At 43.4% G+C, this 12,472-nt stretch overlaps 1 protein-coding gene across 1 annotated transcript in view; it reads left to right on the forward strand.

Moving 5' to 3' along the window:
- Positions 1-3,414: 3,414 nt before the first annotated feature.
- Positions 3,415-12,472, forward strand: part of Rarres1 (retinoic acid receptor responder 1) — a gene marked incomplete at its 5' end in the record, with an annotated part of 27,107 nt that continues 18,049 nt past the window's right edge. Inside the window, one exon of the mRNA XM_010636923.2 lies at positions 3,415-3,432. Within this exon, the coding sequence (XP_010635225.1) occupies positions 3,415-3,432 (18 nt within the window). The remainder of the gene's footprint in view (positions 3,433-12,472) is intronic.

Genomic DNA, 12,472 nt, shown 5'->3' on the forward strand with positions numbered 1-12,472 from the left:
CCTGTGCGCGCGCCCGCTGGCCCGCGGACCCGGAGCGGGAGCCTTGCGGTGCTAGCTCTGCCCGATGAAATGGGCGTGAGGCCTGGTGTCAGGGGACCGGGGCTGTTCGCTTTGGGCACCGTAAGAATGAGGACTTTAAGTCCCATTGATTGCTTGCTGATATCAACGTATGGTTCTCTGTAAAGCTTTATCGCTTTCTTTTCTTGCTTTTTGTTTGTTTGTTTGTTTTTTGAGACAGGTTCTCTATGTAGTTGAGACTGACCTGGAACTCACCGTGTAGCCCAGGCTGGTCGGTCTATTGCTTTCTCATCAAACAGTACAAAAGTTATAGAACCGTACTCTCCCCAAAGCAACAGTAGCTTCTTATAGGAGTCCCCAAATATTCCACAAAGCCTGTAGAAAGACACATGACTGCAAAGAATGCAAAACTGAGAACAGGATGTAAACAGGTGCAGTTTTAGAGAGTGGCAGGTAGGATTTTTCATTTAAGTCTCCCTAACCCTGATAGCAGACATGGGTGGGAAAAGCTTCACCTTTTGAAATTCACCTTGGATCTTCAAAGACAAGGCTGCTAAATTTGTTGAAACGTTAAATTAAATTGTTCCTAGGAAAAGGCAAACTCTTCTCATTACCTGTTTGTAACCATCTTTGCCATCTGAGGCAGTTTTTCTAGCCCAATAGAGGAGTGGGAGAGCAGAGTTTTCCCATCAAGGTAGGGGAGGCCAGGCAGCTGCCTCCTGAACCTAAATGGGGCTCTCAAGTTTTTGCTTCTGGGTTCCCACAGGGAGGATTCCTTACAGAAAACCAAGCCCAGTTTCTAAAGTATAATATAGTATCATAATATAGTATAATAAATATATAATATTAGTATAATAAAGTATAATAGTTTGCAAATTGCAGGGATTTTTCTTCTTCCCAAGACCTTTTTTTAAAAGAAACAATAAGATACCTCACATTTTCATACACTTAGTCACACCCTTGGAAAAATTTCTAAACAATTGGCATCTTCCACAAAACAAGCCAGCTCTCAACCTGAGTGAGTTCTGTAAACACTCATTCGCTTGGGGCCAGGGATTTAGCTCAGCGGTTCGGTGGCCTGCCTTGCAAGCACAAGGACCCGAGTTCGATCCCCGGTACCAAAAAAACAAAACAAAACAAAAAATCCTCATTCTCTTCACTTACACGAAGATTTTTTTCATCTGTATTAGTGTAATTTTCCTTAATTTTAAAAAATCCTCCCTTACATACAAAGGAAATAAATGAATTAGAGACAGGCAGGTATGTATGAGAGGGACGAGGCGTGGATAAGTAGCAGAATGCTGGCCATTCGCCCTAAGAAATGATCATGTCTTATTGACATCTGGTTTACCTCTACAGACCCTCCCTGATTTTATAAGTTATATGGTTATGAGAGCCATGGAAAACATGGTCAGTGATCAAAATCTCTGCGGACCGGTGCAATTTCAGTTTTCCCCAGGAATTCACTGAAATTGTTGTCCTCATTCCTCTACCTCCTCCAAACCTTATCGCTAGAGAAAAGCCCAACTACAAGAGTGATCAGCCAGCCCAGTTCAGGGAATGTGTTAATTTTGCCATAAAAACACGCCATTGGTCCTAGGGTAGCAGAGACTCAGGAGAGTGGCTGGGAGTGAGTGCTGATTCCCACTCGGGTCCTTCCGTGGGCTCTGTGAAATAGGGGAACAGCTGTCTGGTATTGTGGGAATCCCCGATGAAGGCCCAGCTTTTCCTCCAATGAACCACACAAAATAGAGAAGGTCATATAAGTCTTTCTGGCTCTTTCCCCATTTGGAATAGAAATCTTGTTCTGCCAACTGGTGAGATGATACACACACCAACTGTAAGGTAGAAAGATGTCTTACTGTCAGACCTGCTGGGGGAGAGGCATTGTATTCCTCGACTCCTTGTGCACCCACTTTGTGTTAGGCTGTAGGTTAGATATTGTGGTCCTAATTCAGGCTTGGGGTGGGGACGTTTGGGAAGGCTTTGAGATTTGGTCGGTTTTGAAGCTGCCTGGGTAAGCATTACAGAAGTGTCCCACATAAAGCCCCTAGGGCAGTAGCTGAAGCAATGCCTGCCTCAGTTACAAGAGCAACAGCAGCACTGGAAATGAGAAAAAATGGCAAGACCCCCAACACTCTGGTTTGGACTCTGTCCTATCTGAGCATTAATAGGATGAGTGCCTAGGTGCAATACAGCATCTGCCATTCATCCAGGAAGATTTGGGCGAAGAGGTGGATGGGTCAGTGAGAGAAGCTGGGTCCCTCCCCATTGTAGGGGCCACTGCTTTCCTTTGTAAGACAAGAGGCTGGGCAATAGTTTTTCAAACTAAGGGCCCAGGAGTAAGTAATGAAATCAATTTAGTAGGGTCCAGTTGTATTTTTCAGTGCTGGAGATTGACCCAGGACCTCATACATGCTAGGCGCACACTCTACCACTGAGCAGTAGTCCCTAGCCCTGTTTTATTGTTTTTTAATGAAATTGTTTAGAATACAAATTAAGAGCGTGCTACAGAAGCAAGGGTAAGTGATGTCTCAAAATGTGTTTCCAATATATGTGCATGAGTGAAGTTGGAATGAGGAACTCAGTTCTTGATGTGGTTTGCAACTTTAAAAAAGTCTTGAAAACCATTGCACCAGATGACTTTCTTTTTACTGGGGGTAGAACTCAGGACCTTTCGCTTTCAAGGCAGGCAACGGAACCACTGAGCTAAATCCCCAGCCTCAAAGTCATTTTTAAGACCATTTCTAACTGAGATACTCCTTGATTCTGTGATTTCTTGGTTCAGCAAGACCCTTCATTTTGGAAACACTGTTGCCCTCTAGTGGTAAAATGTGGTAGTAGTCATGGCGAGTGAATCTGATGGAGATTAAGGAAGTGCGGGCTATTTTATGGTCTCCTGATTGTAGGGCAAGATCTCAGATCTTGTGTTCCCTTGCTATCCCTGCCAGATCTCTGCTGGATCTCTTTCCGGGGCTTACATTTCCTTTCTGTGACCAGTGAGGCTTCTACTTTTCTGGTATCAGAAGGCACAGACTCAGGACCACAGTTGGAGAGGTGGGAGATGTGGGTGGGGTACTGTTAGGATTTTCTTACACTGTGCAGAAAATCTTGGATCAGCCCTGAGGTTCTCCCAGTCCTAGCTGTTCCCAGATGTGCCCGTCACTAGAAAAGTCTTCTCTTGCCACCCAGCAAGCTTTAGGACCACCCCGCTCCCCAGCCTGAGCAGGGCATCTCCCGCTGACATTTAGAGACTGGCTGAAGTCTTCGAGTGCACGTGACAATGGCATGAGAATGTCAGCCTACATGGGAGGCAGCCTCTGCCGATTGGTCACTTAAAGCGAACACTCTGACCTGTCCAGGGCCAGTAGTAGGAAACACGATTGAAACAGTTGAGCAAAGTGGGAGAGGAAGGTAGGTGTGTGTGTGTGTGTGTGTTATGCCAAACCTTAAATGTTTCTGTTTAAATTAAAGTGGGTAAGTATAACTTACCAGGGCCATGTAATTGGAACTGCTTGGTGTCTAACAAGAAAAACACATCCACCAGCAGTTGGTGGCAATTTGTACTTTGGTTTACTTACAGTGTGTGAGCACTTGCAAAGAATATGGTATATAACCCTCTGCTTTTACTTTTTGTCTTTTTCTTCTCTGATCTTGATTCAGGCATACTCAGTTTAATAAGAGCTTTGGAGACTTGATTTTTTTTCTGATTTGTTCTAAAGCACTGAACTTGGATTTTTGTTAGAGTCACATCTTCATGCCAACGCTTCATGATGGAGTCAGGGAATAAATACTTGTGAACTAAGCAAGCCTGCAGGCAAATGGGTGGGGTTCTGGTGAGCATCAGGCCACCCTCATGCAGGACAGGAGTCAGAAACTCATGAATTTCCAGAGTTCTCATGGGTCTGAGAGAAGAAACAGCAGCTAGGAGAGCAGCTCCTAAGAAAAGCATTATCATTTTTCCATCCAGAAAGTGTTTTAATGCCATATAATTCACCTAATTATCTCTCTTCTTGAGATCTTTTCTCCATTATTATCAATAATTTAGAGAGACTGTGCTCTCTTCGGCAGCACATATAATAATTTAGAGTGATCATTCAGAAGAGTGCAACAATACATTATGTAGCCCAAGGAAACAAAAGTTGCAGAATTGAAAAGACTGTAGTGCACATGCAGGAGAAAAGATAAGTAGAAGAATAAAGTAATATTTTCCTTCTCAGAAGGAACACTCTTAAGTGCTTTTGGAATCATCCAAAGGAAACGCAGGGAATGCAGGCCTTTTCGAGATGCACACACTCATCAGTGCTAGCGGAGAGCATGGGCCTCCCCCTTCCCAAGCCCAGCTCACGCTGAAATGGCACAGATGCAGCCACTGGTCTGCGGGCTCTGATTGCCAGGTCTGGGTCTAGTAAGGGGTGGAAATGGCTAGCAGGATCTGAGAGTAAAACTAGGACTTCGAGCCAGGCATAGTAATGCTGTAATCCCAGCACTGTGAGAGGTAGAGGCGGGAAGATCACAAGTTCATAACTTAGTGAGGTTTTCTCTTAAAATGAAAAATGGCTGGGAAGGCAGCTCAATGCAGAGGTCCTGGGTTCAATTTCCAGTACTGTGAAACAAAACACAACAAACAAAATCTTTGACTTCTTTGGCACTTTGCCCCAGTTACCCCAGCTAACTCGGTGAGATGGCAAATGCGAATGTTCTTAACCATCTTGGGATAAAATTGGGTTTTTTATAAAATTGTTTTTAAATCACAAACTTTTTTTTACAAGCCCACAACATTTTCCACATTTGGTTTTCACACATGGAGTTGAGGATGCACATAACCAGAGAGTATTAGTAGTTCCCCAGATAAATACTACCAGTTGTGATGGTGATTGTTAAATCTCCAGAAGCCTGGTGTGGCTACAGCCTCTTCCTTTAAGGACCTAAGTGGTTCTGCTGGAGAATGTAAATAATCAGACCTCAGATGACTGATATTAGTGAGGCATAACATTAACTGCACACACATAATCTCCCATAACTGCACACACATAATCTCCCAGTTCCAGCTTGACCCTTGATCTCAATTCATCCCATTAAAGCAATAAGTCACTCTAGAGCTGTAGTAACACTCACGCAATCAGAGCATTAACTTGTCTTTGTGATGGTTCCTCCGTTGCAGTGTTTTGCAGAGCTAGTCCCCAGTGGTTGGGGAGAGTAGCCACAGCAAGTCTCCACCCTGAGCCACCAGTTACAGTTGTTAGAGGGAATCTTCTGCCATAGTTTTATACAAGATGGATGTGAATCCACTATCATAGCAAGGCATCTGCTCACACAGAACGTGACCTTAGGGATCACAAATAATTTCTGCATCTGTATAGCTTCCCGTCACTGCTGCAACATACTACACAACCTAGAGGGTTAGAACAACAGAAATTTGTTCACGTCCTGTCTGGAGATGAGAAGTCTGACATGGATCTCACTGGGCTAAAGCCAAGGTATCAGCAGGGATTTGTTGCCTGTGGAGGCTCTAGAGAAACCATGTTCTTGTCTTTTGAAACTTCTAGAGGCCGGCTACACTCTATGGCCATGGCTGCATGTCCTGTCTTCAAAGCCAGCAGGGTAGAATCTCCTGATTATAGCACTACTGTCTCCTTGTAAGGACCTTTGTGATGACCCATGGCCCACCAGAATAATCCGGGAAAAAAATCTCACCATTTCACGATCCCTAACTTAACCACAGTGGCAAAAATCCCTGATGATATGAAATCTAGGGATTTGGATGTAGACATCCTTGGGGGCCATTATTTATCGCACCACACCCAGCTCCAAGGCCAGTGCAACCACCTGCCCCTTGGCCCGGCATGTGACAGTCTGTAGGTAGTGACTGCTCTTGCTCCTGACTCTTGTCTTGCTTTTCTCCTGCAGCTATGGTAATCTCACCTCTGAGCCCACTGCCTTCCACACCCATCTTGTGCCTCAACTGTAGCCTTCCTCGTCCTAGCTCTTGAGTAGCTAGCTTCTTTCTACCCTGCAGATGTCTGCCTCTTCCAAATTACAGGGTGCAAGGCATCACATCTCTTTATGTCCTCCTCTTCACTAGCATGGGGTCCTGCTAGAGATGAATATTAAATCTTTGTTAAAGGAAATGAAAGTAGCTAGAAGGACGTTGGTACCCTTTGGGCATCAGGTGCAGGGGCTCAGGCCAGGTTGCTGCCCATTTCTCCCCTCCCCGCAGGGAACAGGAGATGCTGCACCCACCCCTTGTTACATCTAACATTTTCTAATTGACCCATCCCACCTGGACTCAAGGAAGAACCATCAGTGTCTCTTTCCTGTCATACCCAGGTTTGGCCTAGTGGAAGGTAACATACAGAATTCTTTTTTCCACTGCTTTTTAACCTGATAAAGCAAAGTGCCCAAATGCAAAGATCTCCTTGAACCCCACTAGATGGATCCTGACCTGAAGGTAACTGACTTTCGGTTTATAAACTCTATTTGCTTTATCTGGCCTTGCAAATGCAATAATTCTAGGGGATAATGTAATATCCTGATGCGTTTTCCATCCAGAACATAAGAACAGCACAGCAATTTCTTATTCACAAATGAGTTGTCTCCAACTAAGCCTGAGTCATAAAACTAACCTTATAAAATGAAGAAGTTCACTTTTACAGGAATAGCATGACATTTATTTTTTTTTTTTTACCAAATATGAAGCCTGGAGGGGACATTTAGAAGCTAAGCGTTAGACCAGTGGGCCCCAGAGTGTGGGGGAAGGGAGATAAGAATCACCTGTGAGCTTCTGGCTACCTAGCTTGGACCTTGCCTGCCCCACCTAAAAACAGATGTTTAAAGTTGTCACACTGACCCCAAGACAACAGGAAGGGACAAGCACTTACCTACCAATAGCGGAGGGTGGAGAAACAGAGATGTGCTTTCTCCCAAAGCATAGGGCTTCCTTTCCATAGATGAGTTTTTGGCGGAATCAAGCCTTTGGAGACCCTTGAACTCAATGCCATTTTAGTGGCTTCTCTGTCACAGCCCCAGCAAGGTCTTTCTAGGGCATCATCCAAGTTCTTCTTGTGTTTTGAGTGAGTTTCAGTGGAGAGTTGTTCTTAAAATGTGCTCTTAGGCTCAGTGGCATTAGGGCCTGCCTCACAAGCACAAGGTCCTGAGTTCAATCCCGGGTACCACAAAATAAAATAAAATATGCTCTTAGGATAAGTAAATACCTATTCTTCATCTACTTCCTTGGGTTTATTTTCATTACTAACATTCAATATTTCAATGACTTTATCCAGTATTCCCCAAAACTCCCAAACAAACCCCCAAAATACGTAGCTGTGCTTAATATATATTTATATTATAATATAGTAATATATAGTATATAATACATAGTATCACATACTAGAGGAAAAAATCTTTTTTGTGTTTTATGATAAATAGCTTTTTACTGAAAAGACGTCTTGATAGAACCATTAGCGCACGGTTTTGTTTGTTACATGTCTACAGTAAGTATCATTACACAGGAGTCCCTCCACAGGTTTTTGCTTTCCATAGTTTGTTACTCACCGTCTGTCATGAAAATATTAACATGCCATCTTCTCTGTCCTGTCCTGAACACAAAGCTCCAACTGCCCAGCATATCCATACTGAATATGCTACCCATCTGTTAAGAACTTTTTTTTTTCATTAGGAACTTAATAACCATCTCTCTCATCAAGTCATCTGTTATGGTACCACAGCACTGTGTTCGAGTGGCCTATTTTACTCAATAATGGCCCCAGAGTATAAACTTGTATTATAGTATATGGTTATACTGCTCTTCTTTATTATTAGTGAGTATTCACCAGAGGAACAGAACCAGTAGAATGTATATACAATTATAAGAGGGGATTTATTAGATCAGATTACATAATCACTGACTGGGTGTCCCCACTGTGACCATCTGTGGGAGAGCCACAGTGCCTGCTCTGTCCAAACAGCTAGAATGCTCAGAACAGGTGTCCAAGGCGGAAGGCCTAGAAAGTCAGAGTCAGTAGTCTAGGACTGTGTTTAAAGGCCGAGGCATCTGGAGTCTGATGTCCATATGCAATGGCAGCAGCAAAAAACACATTGCTCAAGAGGAGTCGAGCATGCACGTTCCAGCGAGCTTCCCCAATCTACAGGGTGGTGTCACTCACGTTCGGGGCAGGTCTTTCCCCACACGATTCTCTGACCTACATGCCAGCTGTCTCTATGGACACCACCCAAACACCCGGAAATGTGTCTTACCAATTTTTTAGGTCTCTCATCTGGTCAAGTTGACAACCAAGGGTTAAACATCACAGTTATTAATTTCTTACTGTACCTAAGTTATAAATTAAACTTTAGCATAGGCATGTATTTATAGAAAAAACCTACTATATAGAGAGCTTGTTACTATTCATAATCTCTGGCATGTACTGTGGTTCTTGGAACCTATTCTCAGAGGAGGGGGAACTGCTATACAGCAATAACCTATCCATGTAACAAAAATCAAAGAGTCAGTAGTTTTCTTTTTAAATTATTTTAGTCCAGAAAGAAAGGCTGTCATCAAAAAAAAATAAATAAATAACAAATGCTGGTGAAGCTGTAGGGGAAAAGGAACCCATCTATATTGTTGGTGGGAACGTAAACTAGTACAGTGGACCCTCAAGTTATGACCCACCTGACATATGAATCACTAGGGTTTTAGTTTTAACTTATGAACAATCTTGAGTTATGACCTGAATGCTGGACACTTGTACTTCCAGGGGGTCTCAGATACTGATTTAACCTTTAAAGAATTCTGGAATAAGCATTACAACATCCTTTACTGTGTGTTATTAATTGAGAAATCCTGGGCCAGTGTCTCTCTAAGGACACTGAAATTTGCCTACATACAGGTGAGAGACTTTGAAGGCTGTGTAGGGAGCCCGAGCCCTCAGTGACCAATTTGACCAATCAGCCTTCGGGAATGAATTGAGTTTGTAAGTCAAGGGTCTACTGTATAACTACTATGGAAATCAGTATGGAAACTCCTCAAAAACTAAAACCAGAAATTCCATTTGACCCAGCTATTCCCCTTCTGGGTATCTTCCCAAAAGACACAGTGACAGACATATACATACCCATGTTTATACTGCAGCAGCAGTTCATAATAACTAAATCTTGGAAACAGCCTATATGCCCATCAACAAAAGAACAGATGAAGACAGTTATATAAAACGGAGTACTACGCCATTGAGAAGAAAACACTTGAAATCATTCATAGGTAAATAGATACACCTTGAGACCATAATACTGAGTGAAATAAACACACACAAGCTTAAGTATCACACGCTTTCTCTTATGTGAGAAACTCGAAACATAAAGAGCAAAATAAAAGACAGAGGATAGGAAGTAGGGAAGTCTTTCAAATGGGAAGGGGATCAATAAATGGAGGGCGGGGGAGGGGAGGGAGAGAATGGGGATAAAAAGGAATTGAGATGTGGGCCAGGGATGTAGCTCAGTGGCGCAGTGCCTGCCCGGCGAGTGCAAGCCCTGGGTTCGATTCCCGGTACTGAAAAAGAAAAGTGAAACAAACAAACACACAAACAACAGAGCGGAGATGTGGTATGTACAGGTACCAACTCTCCAAAAGGAATGTAATCATGATGTACTGCAAACACGACTAATAAAACATCCAAAGTAAAAATTAGTTTAGTCTGAACTGTCTTCTCTAACTATTCCTTCTTGGAAAGTGGCACACAGTGCGTTGTGAGGGACACTATCCGTTGCACCTGCTGAAGCCGGGGCAGACCTGCCACCTTGACATGCTGAGGTGTCACAACCTGGGTCACCGGCAACTCCCATTTCCCATGTCATCCACACTCTGAAATAACACTCCCGTGTTTCATTTGGTCCTGACTGTGCACTTGGGTCCTTTGGAGAGAATGGACTGTCCTGTTATCAGCTTCTTTAGTGGTTCAGTTGTACTCCAGTGAATGTTGCCCAAGCTACTTGTCACTTCCAAGCCCTCCCCCAGAACTTCTTAGGTCTCTCAGCAGTTCAAGAGAAGTTCTTGGGGCGTGGTCTCTGGACCAGAGCATCCACATCTGCTGGGACTTGTGAAAACTCCAGTTCCCAAGCCCCACCCCAGACTTCCTGAATCAGTTCTCTGGGGTGGGCCCAGCCTTGGCAGAGCTGGATTCTGCGGCACACCCTTGTTTGAGACCTGCTGCTGTAGAACAAAGTCCTTTTAAGAGGCGTTTTTCTAATCCAGCCTCCATTCACCATTGTGACTTTAACCCTAAGTACACCCCAGTATTAATCTGCTAATTTCCCCAACCTGGGCTACTTACTGCCATGCTCTGGTCCACACCCTGTCTTTCTAGGAGGACTTTCTCCTTTCCTCTTGGCCTCAGTCCTGATCCTTCCTGGAGACTTTCCCACCTGCACTGGATTGTGCTTCCATTTGTGACTTATCTGAAGAGAACTATATCCAGGGGCTCCTTAGAAAGTCTCAGATCATCTTTGAGTTTGGGGTTGAATTGGGCCCTCCAAAAATACATGTTCATGTCCTAACTTTCAGTGCCTGGGAATGTGTTTTATTTGTAAATAGAGTTTCTGCAGGTGGAAGCAAGTTAAGATAAGGTCATACTGGATTAGCACAGGCCCTAAATCCAGTAACTGGCATCTTATAAAAAGGCCATGTGAAGACGCAGATGGACCCAGAGTAAAACACGTTTAAGCTCCTAGTTTTGGTACTTTGTAATGGCAGCCTTAGCAAACTAATGCGCAACACCCACAGGTGCACATGCAACAGCAGCCAGCTTTCTTTTTGCCTTCCTGAGAAGTGGCTGGCTGGGCTCTGGTTTCACAACCTCTGCAATGTAACAGAAGAGCCCCTCTAGAGGCAGCATGTGGCTGACTGCTAGTGACAAGCTACTGACCATGCTATTGAATAGTTCTGTGACTAGGACATTCTTTAACTTTGGGCAAGTACCAGAGTTCCTTCATTCTTGACATGGGGTGACAGTAATACCTCCTTCAAAGGGTTTTAAGATAAAAGTTCACACAAGTCATTACGTCAAATCAGGTGAGGCATACAGTGAAATGCAACATATCTATATATAGATGTGTCTCTCTGCATAGATTTTCTTAATAATTTCCTTCCAGTAGTTAGCAGCATGCTTTACATTTAAACACGAATAAGTGCTTGATATTGATTTCATATGGATTTGAGCATTCCACTCACTAAAACAAAAAATCAAAAATAAATCTAGCATGATGAATCCAGTGCTTTGAAGGCACCCCATTGCACTTTCTCAAATAGGACTTTGAAAGCGGCCTACATCTTTCTCAACTGACTCCACATCAATCCCCAAATCAAAGAGCTTATTGGTCCCCTGAAGAGCCTGTATGAGCAGGGGATGTGGAAGGTATACCTGAGAGGCATGGCACTGCTCTCCTCACTGGTCAGTGGGGCTAAAAATCAATCAAATAAGCAACGTGAGCAAAGATTATAACATAAACCACGTCATTAATACTCCATGGTCATAAGGCCTGCAGTCCATAGGTTGGCTACTCCTGGTTTGCCTGGGCTGCACTGAGTGAAGAGGAAATGTCTTGGGCCGCATATAAATTATATATTAATGTGTACAAGGAAGGAAATTTCCTTTTACTATATGTCATAACAGGCATGTTTTAGGTTGGACATGCGTAATTAATTCTCTTTTACACATATAGAAATCTGCAGCAATGTGCTACTAATTGATTCCTTCAGTTTCTAGAGTCACATGGTCATTTGCTGTGCTGATTTTTTTCTTTAGAAAGAGCATTATTCTGGAATATATTAGAACAATATGCTCTACCTCTGGCTGTGTTTTAAGAAAGGGATGTAGTTTCCTCATCTGTTTTGCACATGGACAGTTTGGGTGGTGCAGGACGCAAGGCATTAAAATGCTGTGCTCCAAGCTACAGGCTACTGTGCCTTGGAAAAATCAGAGCTGTTTCTCGTATTTCCCCAGTATTGGATTCAGTGCTCAAAAATGCCTTTTTAAAAAAATGGCTTTAAAGGACTCACTTTGCAATGTATGTCTGTAAGCAACTTGTTGTGCGAGTCACAGGTGAAGGACTCCTGGGCAAGACAAGAGGGGGCTAGCTGTGAGCCATGGGCTCTGCAGCCATGCAGCCAAACTTCTAGACTCAAAACTATGTGTGGCAAGCAGTTTACTGCTCAAATCAAATCACACTAATATGGGAAAATAAATTTAACATATGGAGTGGGGCACCCATACCAAGTGATCTTGGGCTAGATCAAGATTATTTAAATGGATTGTCTTTTTAAAGATCTCTCTGTGAGCTTGTTGATATTGTATGCCAATGGCTGAGGTCCTTAGTTCAGGGTTGATTGTCTTTGGTCAGTGGAGGCTCCTCTCTTCTGTGAGTGTGTGTGTGGGTGTGTGTGTGTGTGTGTGTGTGTGTGTGT

Source organism: Fukomys damarensis, unplaced genomic scaffold (assembly GCF_012274545.1).
Source record: "Fukomys damarensis isolate Sample0158 unplaced genomic scaffold, DMR_v1.0_HiC HiC_scaffold_37, whole genome shotgun sequence".
Lineage (NCBI taxonomy): Eukaryota > Metazoa > Chordata > Mammalia > Rodentia > Bathyergidae > Fukomys > Fukomys damarensis.